The sequence below is a fragment of the Pezoporus wallicus genome, unplaced genomic scaffold, assembly GCF_028554395.1.
Source record: "Pezoporus wallicus isolate ANWC-B61680 ecotype Strahan unplaced genomic scaffold, APGP_CSIRO_Pwel_v1 contig_161, whole genome shotgun sequence".
NCBI lineage: Eukaryota > Metazoa > Chordata > Aves > Psittaciformes > Psittacidae > Pezoporus > Pezoporus wallicus.
In genome coordinates this window covers 4,287,901-4,307,445 of record NW_026642654.1, presented here as the reverse complement: position 1 = coordinate 4,307,445, position 19,545 = coordinate 4,287,901, and the positions used below count along the sequence as shown (strand labels likewise).

The 19,545-nt window shown below is 42.6% G+C and overlaps 1 protein-coding gene across 1 annotated transcript; it reads left to right on the top strand.

Annotated features, from left to right (window-relative positions):
* The first annotated feature begins 615 nt into the window (after nucleotides 1-615).
* Nucleotides 616-19,323, top strand: TRIB2 (tribbles pseudokinase 2). The gene is made up of 3 exons (XM_057431834.1): nucleotides 616-1,290; nucleotides 5,289-5,581; nucleotides 18,091-19,323. The coding sequence occupies exons 1-3, from the start codon at nucleotides 1,021-1,023 to the stop codon at nucleotides 18,557-18,559; spliced, it is 1,032 nt and encodes a 343-aa protein (XP_057287817.1). The 5' UTR covers nucleotides 616-1,020; the 3' UTR covers nucleotides 18,560-19,323.
* Nucleotides 19,324-19,545: the final 222 nt, after the last annotated feature.

Below are 19,545 nucleotides of genomic sequence, written 5' to 3'. Positions count from 1 at the left end.
ACGTAAGTAGCTATTGATACAGTGGGGGAAAGCGATGCCTTACTGAAGGGGAGCGGCGCGGCCATCCCTTTCCTCCCCCGTCCTACCCCAAGGAGAAAAAAGAAAAGGCTCAAACAAAACCTGCTCGCTGTATTTTTTTTTTTAAACAATTTATTACAATTTATTTTGCACCCTTGTTCTTTCGCTTTTGCACTCCCAGCCCCTTTTTCGTCGTGCTGGTTTTCCTTTTCTTTGTGCATGAACTACATTTAAACGCCGCGAAGGCAACGAGCCCCCAGACAGAAATCCCGCTGTGCTGGGGAAACGTGAGCGTGTGCCTTCTTCGCCCGTGGTTGCACTTTTTGTTCTGTCGAGGCGACCACGACAGCACGTTTCTTCTCGCCGCCGCGCAGCGGTGCGCGTAAGCCCCGCTGTCCCATCCCCGGCACGGCTCTGCCGAGCCCCCCGCCGCGCCGAGCGCGCTTTTGTCGGCCCGGCCGCTGCCCGCTCCAAGTTAAATGCTCCCTCGCTATTTCGCGGGGCATTTTTGGAGCGCCGCGGGCGCCAGCGGCGAGGCTTCCGCGCCATCTACAGCCCGGCCGTGGCAGCGCGGCGCAGCCTCGCCGTAGGAGAGAGAAAGGACGATCACCGTTGCGCGCAGCGCGTTACCTAACCTTTTGTTTTCGCCCGCGCTGCGCGCCCCGCGGGAGCCGCGGCGGCTGAGGCCCGGCCGCTCCGCTCCTTGCCCCGCGCTGCCGCCTCTGCCTTTCCTGCCGCAGCACCGGGCGCCGCTGCCCCGCCGCGCTGTTCCGCGCCTCTCCGCGCCCGGCCGCCGGCGGGAACAAAGGGCCGCGGGCTGAGCGCTCTCTCCCTGTGCCCAGGACGCGGCGCTGAGGCTGGTCGCCCGCCGCCGCCGCGCTCCCGCTCCCGCCCCCCCCCCCCCCCCCCCCCCACACAAAGGCAGCCGCAGCCGGACGGGCGAGGGACCGCGCTCCACGCCAGGGCTCCGGTGCAGCGTCTCGGCTGGTCTTCTCCATACTCATGAACATACAAAGGTCAACCCCTATCACGATAGCACGATATGGGAGACCGCGGAATAAAACCCAGGATTTCGAGGAGCTCTCGTCCATACGGTCCATCGAGCCAAGCCAGAGTTTTAGCCCGAATCTAGGCTCGCCGAGCCCGCCGGAGACCCCGAACTTGTCGCATTGCGTTTCTTGCATCGGGAAATACTTATTGTTGGAGCCTCTCGAGGGAGACCACGTTTTCCGAGCCGTACATCTGCACAGTGGCGAGGAGCTGGTTTGCAAGGTAATACCTCTCCTCCTTTCCTCCTTGTCCCCCCCCCCCCCCCCCGGGTCAGCCTGCTGTCGCGTGTTGTTTTCCCGTGTCTTGCAGGAGGGCTGAGCACGGTCGTGTAGCTCAATTATTAAACAGTTGAGAAACAAAAGGAAGGGAGACAGGATTAAAGGCGCATCCTGTAACTTTTCCCTTGCTCTAGACAATGGCCACGTTATAGCGGTGGCCCGGAGCCAGTTCTGCCTCTTACCCGGGTGATAATGTTCTGGAAAGAGCCGTGCTTTTAAGTAGGTCTTAACGTGAGTTCAGGTAAAGAAAAAGCCTCATCTTCCCCACTCTTACTTTTCAAAATGGAGTAGGGAATCCCTAGCAAATTTTAAGGTGTTGGGACCTGCTGGCTTCCTCGATTTTTCCTGTCACTTGTTCGTGTGAGTTTTGCGATCCAAGAGGATGGAGAAGCAGGGGGAAATACTGCCGTCAGCCTTGTCTTGAAAGTGATAAAAAAAAACAAAACCCCAAAGCCACATCGAATTAATCAGCCCGAGCTCCCTCACCGTTGAGGTTGTTTGCAAACAGCATCCTCCCCCGTTGCACAACTGAGCAAGAATAAAATCTTCACACCTACGGTTTTTAGAAGAGCAGACAAAATAAGCTATCCCACTCTTTGTGGCCTGCCTGCCTTTTCTTGCCTCCTCCCAATTTGCTCCTACTAGTCAAAGGTGAGCGGGGGGCGGGGGGAAGAAACCCACAGGTGTGACCATCTGTGGAGGGATGTGCTTGTCTTTCTGGGCTGAGGGAGTATTTTCCTTTGTTCCTAAATTGTGACTCTCATTGTCTGTAGTGAGCCAGACTTATGCCTAGCAAACTGAGGCACTACCCAGTAGTAGTTCTTTATAACTATGTAACAAATTGCAACCTTGCAACGCACGCTGCATTATTTGTATTGTTCCCAGAATATGGAATTATGCCATTTGGCTGCCTTTGGCAAATTTCTAGTGTCAAACTAACTGCAAACCAGAAAAGTACACATATTACAGTTTATTTATATTCCATGGATTAACGATGGTATTTCTGTTTCATACTTTCTCATACTTGAGTCATAAGAAGTTATAGACTAGCCTGTAACAGGGAAGTGAAAATAATTGCTTCTGTTTGCTGTTTGTAAGGATTGGAGTTCAGAGTTCAATTTAAATATGTTTAGTTGATTGAGTTATAAAACCTGATGTTAAGGCAACCTAGGACTTTGTGTGATTATTTAGGGGGGAAAAAAGGGGCTGTGACTTTGCAAAAGGACCAGTATTGCATGCTGAACTGAATGCTTTGTTACTAAACTGAAACAGAACATGAGAATTTCCAGAATGAAAGCTCTGCTTGGTGCAGTAGTACAGTGCTGCACTCTAGGACATTGGCATCTTTTCATGAATAAATAGATCCCACAAAGCTGCTGCTCTGCATGAAATTATAGGTGAACTTGCATAGCAAATAGTAAAGCGGGGGCTATGCTCTTCTTTGTTTCCTGTTTGGCTTGCAGGATTAAGGCACTGTTTGATGACAGTATGAACAAGTATTAACTGCAGCTCACAAAGAGTGGACTTAATTTTTTTCCTTCCCTTTAAGCTGTACATTTTTTAGCTGATCCTGACAGCTGAATAGTATCAATTTTTCCATATGTGCAAGGCACTACTTCTAGCTGTGCTCCAAAAATATGATCTTAGCCTGAATTTCTAGTTTGAATATGCAGTTGTCAGTCCTGAACTCAGTATAATGCATGCTTTAAAATGCCTGCAGTATCAAGACTACTATTTGTCAAGTAGCCTTCCGGCTAAGAAACCTGCTATCTGGTATCTTATTGAAGATGCTCTTAGAGATTGCTTGCAGAAACATTGGTTTGGATAACAAACACATGCTGATGATTCTCAAGATTCATTTGGCTGCACCCACTGACTGTACAGATGCCGTTATTTGCTTCAAGGCTCTGTGGCATCCAAACAATGGTAACTTCTCACTTCCAGTTCCCAGCAACAACTAAATCAAACTGTAGCTTATTGAACATCTGCTGAATTGAGGTCAGGGATCTTAAAAGTAGGATACAAAGAAGCCCTTTATAAAAGGTATTCTAGACTGTAGCAGTATGATAGCCCTTCCCATCTCCCCACTTTCAAGCGTAGTACTGGTATATGTTGAGACTTACTTATTTAACATAGTCTGAGAATCGCAAAATGTAACTAATTTTTATCAGAATTTTGGAAAGGCTGTATTTTTTTTATTTTATTTTTATATGAGGGTTCAAGCTACATGAACATCCCTGTGTAAATTTTATAACACCCAGTTTGTGGAGGAGCCATTCATTTACAGTGTAGTAGTTACGAGTTTTGAGATCCAAATGTCAATGAATTCTCTGGAATGAATTACACACCAGGGGTCTTAGCAACACCCCCTCACCACCCTGGTTCTGCTTCCCTGGCGCACCATGTCACCAGAATGCCTCAGTGCTAATCTACCTCCTGTAAAATGTGTTGGATCTGTTCAGCAGCCTGCATTTAAGGTTGGTTTTGTCTGTGCTGGAGTATAGCAGCATGGGTTTGGGGTGGGGAGAAAGAGATGCGTGAGAAGGGGGTGTCCCTCCCTAGTTTCTTGGGGTTTGAGTCCTTTTCTGCAGAAGGAGTTTATTAGGATTGTCGTCTGAAGCATTAAATGACAGGTTTTGAAGCCTCAGGTAAATCTTGATTGAAGTGTATCTCGCTCAGTTTTGAATTCTTTTTAAAAGCTTTAAAGAAAGCTGGGAGATTTGCTTCTTGGAAAGGATACAAATACCTGCTATTGGAATACAAATACTAGAAGGAAAACAGTTGCAGCTTAAACCAGTTGGTTAGAAACCTATACCGGTTCTTCATTTTTTATATTCAGTTAGAATAACACTTAACTACCTTAAATTCTTTTTACAAAAGTAATAAAACACCTGCGAGTAAGTTACATATTAATGGAATTTCTGTGCTAGTGGAAATGCTAATCCCTTTCTTTGTAATACCTCTGCATCAGGTACAATTAAAAATAAAAATCACTCCAGTCAATACTTTGCTTATATTCTCTTTCAGCACACTGAGTTCTGTTATTCTCAATGAAGTCTTTCTTGTAATGTGGGCATTTCTCAATTGACTCAAATACTGATTCATTCATCACCACTAGATTATAGTAACTTTTTATATTTGGGTTTCCCAGCAGCTTTTTAAATTCTTACTGCTCATTCATAAGATCAGTGATAACATGCTTACTAGTAAAGGGACACTCTGCTTTTAATAGTGCACTTGATTAAAATGCAGGGAGTTCAGAGTGGTTTTGTCTTTGCCTTTTGAAGGATATTTGTCTGCACTCCAACAGGCAGGGCTATTTCCTGGTTGTCCTTCTGATCTTATAAACAGCCATTGTAAAACTGAGACTTTGAAAGTGAAAGTGACTCTGCTGTTTGTCAGAGATGAAAGAAAGGCAGGAAGTAAGTATGAATAGCAATAGATGATATTTTAAACTTGAAAATCCTTAAGGCTTTAATGGGTTAATAAAATCAAGACAGAGGCATGTGTATTGGTGTGGATTTAATACGACGGCTTCTCTCAGTACAAAGCTACTGGCTGTGTTCTCTATGAGTTTATTTGGATGGTAAATAGAAGTTAAACATGTTTACTTCTCAGTACTGCCCTTCTATGTTGCTGGTCTTCACAACTTAATTTAGATTACATTCTAAATTTGATCAGTTATTAGCTAGTGAAACTATTCCTGCTACAAGTTTTGAAGACTAGCCTGTCAAGGTTACGCATATATTCTGTGTAGGGTTGTATAGTCTATTTTGTCTTGTCCTCAGTGCTGTGAGTTTGTGACATCCTGTTTACATAAGTGCAGCTTCAGCAGCAGCATAAATTGTACTTGGAGATGGTTCTGTTAATAGAATTAGACGTACCATAACTTCGCTGTCCTTCATGTCACTAACCCTGGCTTTGCTGTCATTGTTTCTGCAGGTGTTTGATATTGGCTGCTACCAGGAGTTATTAGCACCATGTTTTTGTCTGCCTGCGCATAAAAATATCAACCAAATTACTGAAATAATTCTTGGGGAGACAAAAGCGTATGTGTTCTTTGAAAGGAGCTATGGGGACATGCATTCGTTTGTTCGTACCTGCAAGAAGCTTAAAGAAGAGGAGGCAGCCAAACTCTTCTATCAAATAGCTTCTGCTGTTGCACACTGCCATGATGGTGGACTGGTACTGCGAGATCTCAAGCTGCGAAAGTTTATTTTCAAGGATGAAGAAAGGTAAGAGTCTCCCTTAAGGTACAGGTGGGGGTGCCTGAGGTCAGATATTCAGGCTTGCAGGATGCTGTGCACTTTGTGTGCCAGGAATGATGATATGGCAACAACAGGGTGTTACACTTTGGGTTGCAGAGGAAACTAAACAATCATGGGATGGATGTGCCATTTTATCTTCTGACTTAGGCTTTGGAATAAAGCAAGTATAGAGTGCTGTTGCACCTGTGTCTGAGGAGCACCCTCATTCCTAAGGAGCAGATGTCTGCTTGAGGAAGGCTCTGCATAGATATCTGGTGTAAGAGCTCTGTTATTGTAAATGCTGCTGGTATTTAAAGGGGAAAGGTGCAAAAGATCCAGTATGTTAAAAAAGGTTGTAGACTTGAATGGCTCATTCCAGTAAGGAGGCACAAAGAGGAAGAGCAGCCAAGTGGATAATGTCAACACAGGTTGGAGGGAAGGACCACCAGTGACTGCTTTGTGGACAGGTTCTTGTTTTCTGCGCTGGAAGAGTCTGGAGGCTGCTTCAGGCAATAGGCTGATCTATTATATGATCATAGTAAAACTAAAACTGCCTTTCTGTGTGAGTGCCTGTTTGTATTATCAAAGCTATTGTGGTACTTGGGAAACTACCCTTTTATCTCCTCCCTGCACACCCTCCTCTCAGTAATTGGGTGGTAATGATTTGGGGAAGTAGCATGGAAAAAAATGATGCTGGAAGCTCTAGGCATATTGGTGAAGTGCTCTTTCTGATACTGAGCTATAGCTATAATCTTGTACCTGTGGAAACTTCCAATCTTTTTCCTTGTTGTTACCTGTTTATTTTATGTCGTATATTTGCTTGCAACTTCCACATAAGGCACCAGAGTAATAAACACTGCCAGAGTCACTGCCACTGTCAGGCTTTGACAGTGGAACTAAATGGAAGATGACCATTATGAAAGAAAAATGAACTAAATAGGGGCAGAGCCTGCCTTTGTGCTTCTTCCTGCCTTGGTAGAGGATTGGGAAATGTTTTCCCCTTTTAGTTAAATCCTATAAACTTTCTGAAAGCTTGTTCAAACTGTTGCTGAAATGAAATGGATGTTCTGAGATCTTCGTTAAAAAAAAACAAACAGTGCATTATCGATTCCATTTGGGACTGTTTTGGGGAAGTTATAAGCAACAGCAAAGGTACAGAAGTTTTCTGTAGGGTCAGTAAGTCTGTGATCTGAGAGTTAGAAAATGTTAACACACAATTCAGTCAGGAAGGAGAAGTTCCTGGCCTTAAAATAAAAATGACAATCATCTATACTGTTTATCTCTACTTCATTTTATTACAAGCTGAGTTTTTCAAAATAAACTCCTTTTAATCTCTTTACAAATTGAAAATAAAAGACATTTTCACTTCCTAGTTCAGGCAATTCTCTATGAAGCAAATAGCTATTCCTTGGTTTTCTGCAATGGGCTAATATATATGATTACACTTTCTTTCTCTTCAAATAAAAAACCCTAAAGTGAAACTAGTTTAATGTCCATTCAGAGAGAAATGCAAAGCAGATAGATGTAAACTGCACTTTCACAACTTAAAGTTTATTAATTAAACACCATTATAGCACCTCTGATGCAGATAAGAAGGAAACTTGCACAAAATAGTTGAGGTGGGCATTGTTTTCTGTTGTAGCTGATAGTCCTAATGTTAAAATGGATTTTTTTTTTTTTTTTCCTCTCCTGGGGGTATATATAAACTTGTGTGGTTTTCCATGAAGGACAGGATTTGGAAAAGCTGCTCCAAGTGGACAAGTGGAAGCAGTGTGAACCCAGGGCAGTGCAGTGAGAGCAGACATGGGCCTGTGCTGAATACTTTTGAACTCCTACTCTGCTGCTCGCGAGGAACTGAATGCAGCAGGAGGCACAGGGCCAAATCCTTTAGCCACCCAAGAAGAGTGGTGCATACTGTAATAGCAGTGTTTGCTTTTATGAATGTTTTTAACATAACTGTCCTCTGCAAAATCACAGTTACTCACTTTTGAACAGTGTCTTATACAATAATTCACTTTAAAGGTCAGATAAGACTTGCTGGTTATTTTTAAGATAATCATAATGTGGTTTTCTTCTGGATGTAATGTTGATTTGTAAGTACTGTGGTATTATAATCCTTCTTCTGCTAAATAAACAGAGATGAAATAGTGTGAGATAGAAATAGAACGAGAGACTGTGTTTTTTTCACATGCTCTGATCATCAGGCTGTAATCAGTCATCACTTTCAATCTGATGCTATATTTATGCTGAAGAATCTGCCTGATCCTTCTGGGTTCACAAAGGTGTGTGCGTTGCTTGCACCCTTCCAAGCTCATGTTCTCTGAGGCTGCTGGTTTTGGTGAGGATGCTCATGTGCTGAGCAGCCTGCCTTTCAGAAGCTGCCATCAGTGGCAGTGCCTGGGAATATGATGATATGCATGATCTCTTCTCATTGACACCAGTAATGAACCAAGGAGGAAAGAGAGAGGTGAAAATGATGTTTTGAGAAATATATATGAACTCCACTGATGTGTGTTGCCTGTTCAGCCAAGCTCTTTCTTAGTTGTTCTTTCCCTGTTTCTTGAAGTTTTCTTTTTTGTTTGTTTGTTTTTTTCCCCTGCAGTTCACTTTAAGTACCCACTGATTTGAAACTTTCTCTTTTTGAATACTCACAGCTTTTTTTGGTAGAAAGAAAGATGGGAAATCCAGCATGCAGGCAACACATGAATGGAAAACTCACTTCTTTTATTTTTTTTTTTTTTTTTTTTAGTAAGATACTCATCTGCTCTTATCTGAGAGCTGTCAGACTGGAGAAGCCAGAGAGAAAGTGAAGGATATAAGGAAGCAGTTCCATTTGTTTAAAAATAAATCAGTTAAAGCATTTCTTCGTACATACTCTTTCAATTGATCCCAGTGATATCCTGGTAGCTTGAAATGAAATCGGAGCTCCTGAAGTTTTGCACAGATGGGTGCATACAGCATTGAAGTTCTTTCCACCCCATTCATATTATCTAAATTACAGCTGGAATTTGCAAAGATTCAGGCTTCTGATCTAGCAGCATCATGAGTGCTCTGTGCTCCTACTCAGGTCACTGCTAAGAATGCATGTTATTTGGATGTTGCAAATTGCAGTGCCTTGAGATGTCTGTAATGAACTGGGAGGTAGGAAGGTGGAAGAAAGTAATGTTGGAGCCTCGTAGTGTTGAGCATTTAGTAGGGTTCCTAATCTTACTGGTTATGTTCTCTTAATGTGCTGAATCAAAGGTAGACTGTGATGGTGTGCTGCCTCTTACTACTGCATGTGTAAATACATCAGCACTTAAAATGAAATAAATTCCATAGTGCGGAAACAAGCAAAACCAATTTGTCTGTGTTTCAAGGTACTTTATCTATAGCTTCTTTTAGTCCTGAACTGCAGAAATTTTGAAGGTAGGATAATTTGCATTCCATTAAAATGATGTGTGCTGTTGCCAAGCACCTAAGGTCTTTTTTTTTTTTTTCGGTGTTTTTTTTTTTTTTTCTTCGTGTAAAAGAAGGTTAGGGTTAAGGTTGTGTTTTGGGGGAGGAGGTGTGTCTGTGGTTCTATTTGTCAACTATAGGTGAAATGGCCAGTCTTCTAGTACTACAGTTTCATAGTTAAGCTCCTTAAATCTGGAGCTGATCTTGATGAAGCAGAACTTCTAAGACATTACAGCATGGCTGGAAATGTTTTGTAAGACTGGGTTCACAAGCAGCAGCACATCCATTAAATGAGGGCAGTGACTTTCAGAGAACTGAAAATACAGAAAATGCCATGCTGGGTCTCACCAGACTTTCTAAAGTACCTATAAGATTCTTGAATACTTTAAAAATTGGGTTCTTTAACTTCAAAATAAAACTTGAATCTGAAAGAGTGTAGATGAGCTAAATAAAACACATTTTTTTCTGTGTTTTCTGCTTCCATCCCTGCTGGTAGCTCTTTCTTGTCCTGGATATTAAGCCAGGTCAGTGCTAATGTTGTGGGGCTCTTGCCTATAATTCTTTTGCTGTGTTTCATGTCATGATATTTACAGTTTTCCTTCTACAGGCTGTCTTTATAGTAGGCCCTTGGGCAGACTGACTGTGCCCTTCTCCTAGCTCTTGTCCCACAACCATGTTGCAAAATGGACAAGATTTTTTGGATTGTTCTAAAAATAGCACTATACATAGTTTATAGCCAATAAAACAGTTCATTGGTCTGATACATAGCAGATGCTTTGAGAAAGAGCCACCTCAAATATCTCAGAATTAAATCAAGCATTTCTGTGTTGATTGTTTCAGTGGTTTTCTTAATCCAAGAACATTTCTGCTGTCAGGGAATTATTAATTTCTTTAGTGCATTTTTAAGCCTTTAATTATATTAAAATATTAGCTGTCATAATATTTGAAGCTTAAAGACCTTGCACATTTGTCATACTTGTTGAAGGGAAAATTAAAATAATTTTGGTATTTGGATATTGTAATTTTCCTGTATTCTTTGAGTAAATATGAGGCAGGTGGGATCCAATAAATGGAGTTTGACACTTTTTGCTCTGCACCAGGGGAATGCAGGTAGTACAGTACAGTAATTTAGAAAGCCTGTTTTAGCACAACATATTTATTTACTTCTCTTTTTATTATTTTTTTTTCCTCTAAAGTTTCTCACTTTTGAGTGGATGATGCTTTAAGATGACCTAGTTATGTTGTTTGCAGTTCTAATGATACATACCTGATCCCACAAATAAATGTAGGATGCATCTACCAACCTTTTCTGAAGTAAACCCTTAATTTTCTTGTAGTTGGTAGTAATTTTCCTCCCCAGCATTTATCAAACTGTAATACCATCAGCTACTTTTCCCTGTGGTGTTAGAATGTGCTGTTTTGCTTACAATTCCACAGTGAACAGGTAAGTTAATTCTTTCCAAGTCCTAGAAAGAATCCTAAAATGGAAGAAAATCAAACAAAATAGAAGTGCTCTTTGAATACCAGCAGATTTAGAAATAAAACCAGTCTTTATCTGTTTTGTCATTTAACCTCTTCACATTACCCTGAATGGGGCCACAGGACCAAAGAGCGTAAATTCTTCAATAGTGGAGAGTCTAGGTCAGATTTCAACCTAGAAATTCTTATTCCTAGAATATGGGGAGGAAGGCAAATTTCTTCACAGGCAGCAAATCTCTGTTGTCAGACTTAGGGTAGAGGATGAAGCAGTTGCATAACTTTTCCACAGAAGGGTTCATGCTCCCTTTTGACTTCATGTGGTTTGGTTGCTAAGCCTCTGTTTTGTCCTGGTGTTCCTGGAAGCAGTGCACTTTGGATTTCTTAAGTGTGCTGTACCCTTCCCAGTGGGATGTGGGAGGCTCTTTGCAGACCTGAAACATCACACCAGGCCTGTGAAATGCTTCAGTCTTCTCCCGAGGGTATAGATAGTCATAGAGATGCAGCCCAGTGCCATGCTTGAAGCTGGAGGGGAGTATGGCTTTCCGAGAGGGACCTCTGGTGGAATGCTGTGTTATGTGTTGACTGCAGTGCCAGATGTGTTTGGCATGGTTGAGTGCCCAATCATGAGATGCCTATCACAGTATTGAGCTCTCTGATGATAGGTGCTTTGCAGTCCCTGGAAGTAGATGTCACTTGAGACAAGAGTTCAACGGCTGGTTGTTTTGAAGGCTCCATCCACAGACTTTGGTCCAAAGCACTCCATGTTGACTTTCGAGCAGACACTGAGGCTGTCTGTGACCATCTGTGCTGGGGGCCAGGAGGGGAGGCAGGGAGCCCAGCTAGTGGCATCTGCTCTGGACTGTCATGGTGAAATTCTGCTGCTGCCTTTTCTTCTAATTGTCCTTATTACCACACTGTGAGATTGCTTCAGGCTTGGGAGGGAGAGGAAAGGTGGAGATTGTAAACAGGAGCCAACCTGGGATGTATTTAGTCTTAAGCACCTGCTTTTTGGTAAATATATATTGCTTGGAGACAGGTTTACAGACATCTAAGTGAGAGGTTTCCATTGGGGTTGTGAAATAATGCCACTGCTTTATCTTGGAGGTGCTGAGCATTTACTGCAGGCTCAGAAAGTGTAAGGCTTTTTTCACAACTTGCAGTATGTTAACAAAATAAAGTTTTGATCTCCTTTTCCTATGGAGCTTCACCATGCATTGCATGAAAAGACTAGAAAAGATGGTGAACACAGCGTACAGTTCACAGCAGAGCCTTTTATAACTGACCTTCAGTGCGATCTTGAAAAGATAAAAGTGAGGCGATATAGCTGCCCTGAGCCAGGTGCTTATCAAATAATGGGCTCCTCACAGTGTTGGAACCGAGACCCTCTGTGGAAGGGTCTGCACTGGATTTGAGAACCTGCACCCAAACATACACATAACCTCTGTCTACCTAATTTTTGAGGAACATGTTGACTCCTTAGGCAGTAAAGGCACAAAAGAAACTTGGTATATGGCATACAGAACAGGCTATTCCCAGCAATCCTATTTGAGTGTTGCAAAGCTGAGGTCTTTGGGGCCCCAGCCTTTTCTGGAGGTGTGTGAGGGGGTGATCTTAAAGCATTTAAGTGGAATTTTATAGAAAAAAAGTCTAGTTTAAAACAAGTTAAAAGCCCTAAGCCTGCAGATCAGGAAGGGGGTGTGGGGCTGGGCTTAGTGTCCTGGTAGCATCTCTTCGGAGGAAGGGTGGGGGATATGTAATTTTTTAGAGGCTTCCTCATTCTGAGGAAGTACCATTGAGGGAATCTTCCCTAAGGAACAAGGTTCTTCCTGTGAACCTGTGCTGCCTGTAAGTCCTGGTAGTCTTTAGAAGTATATCCTTGAACCTGTTTCATTATGCCAGAGACAGTTTGTCTGCCTGCCTTTGTGCAGTGTTTAGTTTTTATTTCCCCTGAAGTTGTGTAGGATGTTGCATGGTGAATTCCCAGGCTGTGTGCTGTTATGCACTGGAAAGGATCTTATGGTGAAAGGAGCAGGATTTAAATTGATGGCATAACGTTTCCCCTCTGATCCTGCGTGCCTTGATGCCCCCAGAGGAGAGCGGGTAGTTCTGAGTTCAGAACGAGCCTTTGCACCAAGCTGCAAATCATCTGCACAGAGTTTCGTTAGCCGCCTTCCCCATCTCACTGTGTCTGCAACAGCAGCCTACTTCTGCATTATTTAGGAGAGATTCCTTTAGTTAAAAAAAAATCAATTAGAAAAGATAACTGTTTCCAGTGGTGAGCTGCTTTTTTTTTTTTTTTTAGTTTTTTTTTTTTTTTAGTTTTTCCCTTCCTTGTGACTCTAATGGTGGGATTGACCTTGATTAAATGACCTGTAAATTATTTGCCACACAGGAGCAATACTTGATCTACTGGGCAGTTGATGACTTGAGTGCCTCTACCTAGGGAAAAGTTTTCCTGGCCTCAGTCAGAGTAGTGTTGAAATATGAGATAGCGTTGCTTGAGTGCCTTCATTTTTTGTGTAGGGGGAATACTGCAAGGCGCCTCTTCCCTTTAGGAGTAGCCATTTTGTGTTTGCCTGCAGTTATGATAATAGAATGGCAATTCAGATGGTGATGATGGTTGTTTGGGATGATGATTGGTTGTTCTCGGGAGGTGTGAGGCTGGAATCTGGATCATCTCATGATCATCATTTAGTCCAGCCTGAATAATAAGTGCCTGGAATGTCCATAGCAGTATGGCTTCTTCCAGCTCTTCCCAAGGCAGCTGATCTGGCTGTTGTTGTCTGGGGTATGCTGTTGTCCTAAAACTGTGCATCTGGTGTGCTGTTAGTGTTTCCAGAATGGTAGCAGTGGCTCAGCTGTGGTTCAGGTGTTATTTCCCTTACAGATGGCTTTGGGGACAGAATAGAAGCAACTGTTTCCATTGATTCAGGCATGGGCTTCTTTACTACTCACTATTTATTCACTGCAGTGGGATATTTTCCTCTGAAACACCCAGACTCTCAGTCAGTATTTCTGCTTTAAATGGTCTGGATTATTTTATTTTATTTTTTTTCCCTCTCCAACCTTAGGAGCTTAGAGCTCTGAATAATTCCACTGATTTTGGTATGGAAATTATGTTTGCTTTTGGAGAGTAAGTGTGAACACTGGGTTCTTACAGCCCTCGCTTCAGTGTCAAAAGGCAGGATAGCAGTTTGCCATTAGTCCCTAAGCTCTGCTGGGAGGAATAGCCGAATCACTCTGAAAAAAGCGTAGGATGTGCAGCAAAGCTGTCTGCCAGAGATGGGTGCTTACTCAGGAGGTTGCATTGAAGAATCTTCTGGAAGAGGTTTAATTGATTAGGTTTTGTTACATTACTGAAGAGCAAAGTCTGAATGCAGTCAAGTAATGAATGGCATATTGATAAGAAATTCAGAGTGGCATTGTTTTTCATGGGTTTCCCTGACGGTTTCTATGGGGACAAAGACGCATTTCCCGTCCGAGTGCTGCTGCTGCCCTCTGATTGCACTTCTGTGGTTTCATTCACCAGTAATGGGAAAGCATTCATAGGCAGAATAGCTTCCCCTTTTTAAATAGCCATGATTCAGGGTTGTATTTTTTAAATGCATTAGACTAATGCAGTGTTTTATCAATGATCTGATAGATGCATAATGCTCTTTTTCCAAGTGCTTATTCAGGGTCTGCATTAAAACTTGAAATTATGTACTGTAATTACGTAAGCCATGACAAAAGTCTTTGTTGCCCTACAGTATGTGTACAAAGTGATTCTCATCCGGCTTTGGCAGTAGCTTGCATTTGAACTTTAGGGATTAATTTTGTTGCAACCATTTAAATGGTCAAACTCAAATGCTGATGCTTTTGGGAAGCTTCTTTTTTTTTCCTCTTGTGTGGGTCTTTCAGTTGACTGATGTGAGTTAATTATTTAGAGAATGAGAGTTTTTTAGAAATGTGACTTTTTTAAAAAAGTGAAAGATTTTTGTTTGTCCTTTTTCTGCTCTGGGATGGGAGGCACTTTGAAGCTGATTGTGATTTCACATCTCGGTGTTCTGTTTTGAATCTTTCTCCTTGCCTGCCAAGCGTTGAATTTAGGCTTGTCCGGTTACTCTGCAGTTGGATGCACTCTCCACCCTTTGCTGTGGAGGTTCTGTGTTCTCAGAAACTACTTGCAATTTTGAGGGTCTGTTTGTTGTTGTTGGCGTTTATTCTTTTTCCTGGGTATTTGATTTCAGTGCTTCCTCTGAGAGAGAGAGTGTGCGGGGGAGAGAGAGGTTGCTTCTCATCCAGCATGTCTCTGCATTTCTGTGTATTTAGATTTCCCTCTTCCCTGTTCCCCTCCACCCATCCACTCACCCTTCCTCCCTCCCCCCCCAAGAGCTAAAAAGCTCTCTGGCTTGCAGAAAACAGAGCTTTTTTAGCAATGCTTGAAATGCGGAGGAAGGGAAGACTAGTGAGAGCTGTAAACTCTTGCAGAGATGGGGTTCTGTGAGCTGGGAAATAGCAGCTTCTGGGCCAGGCTGCTCCTGTTTGAGAAAATGTGACACGACTGTAAAAAGGAGAGTGAGACTTGCTGTTTACACCTGTGTAGCACGGTCACAGACTGTGTTCTGTATGCAAGGCTTAGGTATGTGAAGTCGTCCATCACTGGTGAAAACAGGCTGGAGTGGGTCTCCCCAGCTCTGCTGCTGGCATGCAGATGGGGTAACACCCGAGTTGCTTTTGGTGGTAATTGGGAGGGGGAGAAGGTCACGCTGAGGCCATATACCTGGCAGTGCGTGTTCAAGAGATGCATGCAGCTCCTGCAGTTTGCAAGGGAAAGGTGTATGTGTGTAGAGCGGCATGTCCAATGCCATGCCTTAACTGGAGCATCACCTTGTTGTAGAGGAGCCGTTTCAGAACTTGTACCTTATACAGGAGGGTGTTACTTGTTGAGAGTTTGGGCACTAGTGAGGAGGAGGACCAAAGGCTGGTTGTGGTTTTGTTTAATTTGGGACCTTTTGTTTCCTCAAAGCCTGTCAACTAAGCAGGATGAAAAACCTGGTTTGAGTGTTTGCTTCATTTGGCCACAGCTTATGTAGGAGCAGGCAGATAAGGGCCAGCTGTTGTTACATTTGCTTACTTAAACAAAACCCACTGTAGCATGTGTGGAGGGCTGTAAGCTGCAGCACCTTGAAAGAAAAGCAAGGCAGGGATAAGGCTTTTGTGTGCTGCTTCTGGTTTATTATCGAAAAATGGTTTCTGTTAGAGAAAAAGGTCTTTTTTTTTTTTTTTCCTTTCTTTGACGCACCTTGCAGTCTGCTCTTTGAGGTTGTGTTCTGCATCCATTGTAGAAAATGAAAGATTAGGGAATTCCAGTAATTTTCTGTAATATAAAAGCTTCTCATTGAACTGTTTCTCCAGTTTTTTTGGCAGCTCTCTGAAATGTGAAATAGGATGGGAAAGTTTCAGTTTTTCCCTGCAATGTTGACACTGGGATGGCAGGGGAGCATGTGTGTGGGGTGAATTCCCTCCTGTAAGCTGCTTATAAACAGCATGCTCTGCCCCATTCCGTGTGTGTGTGTGTGTGTGTTCGGCTTCTGTTAGTGGGATTGAGTGAATGCTTTCCTATCTGGCAGTTCAGTGACTTAATGCATGTTTGAGTAGCTGGCCTCACCATTTTATTGCTACACATACTTTTCTATGGAAAAACTGAGGTGGGCAATGCAAATGGAACCACAGCTTATGTCCTTGCCTTCCTTTTCATTTCCTCCTCTCTGGTTTCTGCCCTCTTTGGTGTGTTTTTTCTTCTGAGCATTACTTCTCGCTGCTTTTCCTATGTTGTGCAGGTGCAGGAACTTGTCAAAGCTGAGCATCGTGAATTACTTGTTCTCTAGTTATTCTCCTTCCTGTTTTGGACCCTCTGAGCTGTGTACAGAGGGAGATTGCTGTGGTATTGCTAATTGTAGTTAATTTTCTCCTTGCAGCCAGCTTCCTGTGTGAGGTATTGCTGCTGTAAAGTATTGTTTGAGTGCTAATGAGGTGGTTGTCCATAGCCAGGAGAAGTGCTGTTAGGCTGGCAATGGGTAATTAATCAGGAAGCAGGTGTGTTGTGCAAACCCTATCAGCATCTGAACTGGAGGAGAAAACACTGGCCTATTTAAGGAGAGAAGGAGCTGCCTTGACACACTATGCTTGGGAGCCAGGTATTCTGAATTCTGTATTTATGACTTCCTGATTTGACACACGTTGCCAAAGGGGCTTTCACCTCTGCTGGTAAATGTCTCTAGCTGTTGAAAAGGTCCAAGTGCCATTATGAGAGTTTATGGCACAGTTGCCTTTGCCCAGCTGTCTTTGCAGCTCAAGTCAATGTTGTCTTCAGTAAACATTTAAGAAACAGGGTTCTCCTTTTCTCTATTAATGACTGTTAAATGATGTGCTTTAGTCAAGAGACATGAGTACTGATTTCTGGGATGAAGTTCAGTCCCTGCCAGTCTGTCGTAAGGGAAGCATGGCCATGACAAGGGCCTAAGAGTGACCATACAGCCCGGTGAGATTGAGGGATGAGGTTGATTATACCCAAAGCTGAATTATGGTCCAGAGTTGTTGAAAAGAAAGCCTGCACCATTGCTAGGTCCCTCTTCCATCCAGATGCCCTGGACAAGTCCTGTTGTGTTGTAGAGATTGTGCTCTCAAAACCAACGATTGCTGGCAAATGCTTTAAAGGCTAATTGATAATTCTTTTGGATGCCTTTAACAGGGACAGATTTTTAAATACAGTTACAGATGCCAGCAGTGAGGATTAAAAGGAAAGAAAGGTTATGTTCCTCTACTGCTATGGCAGGCAACTCTGCATCATATTTTCTGCTCCTGTGTGATATCCATAAGGGAAGAAAATTCTCTTGCAGAGATAATTACTGCAGCACAATGACAAGTTCACAGTGCTTTGCAGGCAGGAGTTTGCAGTCTAGATAAGGCATCCCTGTCATCTCTCTGCAAGCCCTTTCCTAGCTTCTCTGTCGTTCCAATGGGAGGAGCTTCTCTGGTTCAGCTGGGTAGATAAACTTGCTGTTAATCCTGGCAGCATGCAGCTCACCCCATCTCTCCTTGCCCAAAGGACTATTTAGGAAGACTGAAATCCGATAAAATTCCTCTTCCTTAATGCTGGAATAAAGAAAAATGTTGGTTGGTCAGAGGGATGATTTAGGGTCAGAGTGATCATTTTATTCCTGTTGAACCTTGTGGAATTACAAGCAACTGCTCACTACTGTGTAGGTGTAAAAATAACCTCGTCAGGGCTAGGCTTGTATTTGGGCATAAATCCTACATTAAGGTACATTAAAGTGGAGCCAACACAGAAAACATCTTGAGGTTTATGTCTCCTTTTTGAAACTATGTCTATGTAAAATGTACCAAGCACATGAATATGACAGTTGCTTTTATCTTTTTAGGACTTTATTAATGAGTTTACTGGACATAACTGTATTTGAAATCTCATAGCTCTGTAAATGTATGGCAATGTTCCTCGTATGTCTGATTGTAGCAGGCAGGAATTTGTGTTTTGATGTTTGCTTACCTCAGTGATTTTTGTTTTCTTTTACCTGCAGGACTAGAGTGAAATTGGAAAGCCTAGAAGATGCTTATATTTTAAGAGGAAATGATGACTCTCTTTCTGATAAGCATGGCTGCCCAGCCTATGTGAGTCCAGAGATCTTGAACACAAGTGGCAGCTACTCTGGCAAAGCAGCGGACGTATGGAGTCTAGGTGTCATGCTTTATACCATGCTAGTTGGACGCTATCCTTTCCATGACATAGAGCCTAGTTCCCTCTTCAGCAAGATCCGTCGTGGGCAGTTTAACATTCCAGAAACTCTATCCCCCAAGGCAAAATGCCTCATACGTAGCATACTGCGTCGGGAGCCATCGGAAAGGCTGACTTCACAGGAAATTCTGGACCATCCATGGTTTTCTACAGATTTTAATGTATCAAATTCAGGATATGGTGCTAAGGAAGTATCAGATCAGCTGGTGCCTGATGTCAACATGGAAGAAGATTTGGACCCGTTCTTTAACTGAGCAAAAAGACTGTTGTTCAGAAGGTACACAACCTGGAGATGGACACATGAAGGAGCCCTTCCTGACCGTGTTAAATCACATCCTGCATCAGCCTAGCTTGGTAGCAAAAGACACTCAGAGGTCCTCAAATTGAGAAGGAACCTCTACAAGGAGCTAATATAACAAATGTAGCATGGGGACAGACTGGGGGGGTGGGGGGGAGCTTGCTATCAGGTTAGATTGATTTGGAGGAGAAAAGGCAGCATGGAGCAATTGTAGCTTCTCACCTTTTTGGAGCCAAGGAGACTGCACATGCCAATTCTGGTGCAGCTGTATCACTCCTGTTTCTGTTCCATTAAAAATAGTGGTAACTCACAACAAATAGAAACTTTTTTGCCTCAGCTCACATCTTGGCATCGCACTGTTAGATATTTAACTTCAGCCATTATTCAGGGAAAGTATAATTGGCTAACATTTTTTTTAATCAGATGTTTAATAATTAATGGGATTAATTTAAGAAAAAAATTAGGTGCACGAAGATGGACATGAAAAGTGGGTGCTAAAAACAAACAAAATTTCAGTTCATGTCTCTTGATAGCTATTTTCAACTCATTTCTTCTAAATAAACTACTTAATATTCTTTGTCAGGAAATGACATTTTAATGCTTTGTTCCCTTAAGGGGAAGTAACTGTCATTTAAGAAGCTGTTCTGTTTTGTGTCAAATGGTTTGTTGCAGGAAGCTATTATAACTCAAACTTCCAGATGCATTACTGCTATAATGGGGGGGGGGGGGGGAGAGGAGAAAAATGTATCATTTTTTTCCTTTTTTTTTCTTTTTAAAGATATGAGATACTGGCTTCCATATATGCCATGCTGCACGTTTATGACTAGAGAGGGCAGAAAGCTCTTAATTGTGTCTTTATCTGAGAACCCATCTCTTCTTTAACTGACTGGCCCATGTGTAAATAGAGGGCTCTTTATTATTGAAGAAGAGTATTGTGTTGGA

Bases quoted from the DNA above. Each gene is read 5' to 3' on its own strand.
- TRIB2 (XM_057431834.1), top strand. From the start codon at position 1,021: ATGAACATACAAAGGTCAACCCCTATCACGATAGCACGATATGGGAGA. The intron at 1,291-5,288 runs GTAATACCTCTC...TTGTTTCTGCAG, and splicing joins GCGAGGAGCTGGTTTGCAAG to GTGTTTGATATTGGCTGCTA. The intron at 5,582-18,090 runs GTAAGAGTCTCC...TTTTACCTGCAG, and splicing joins ATTTTCAAGGATGAAGAAAG to GACTAGAGTGAAATTGGAAA.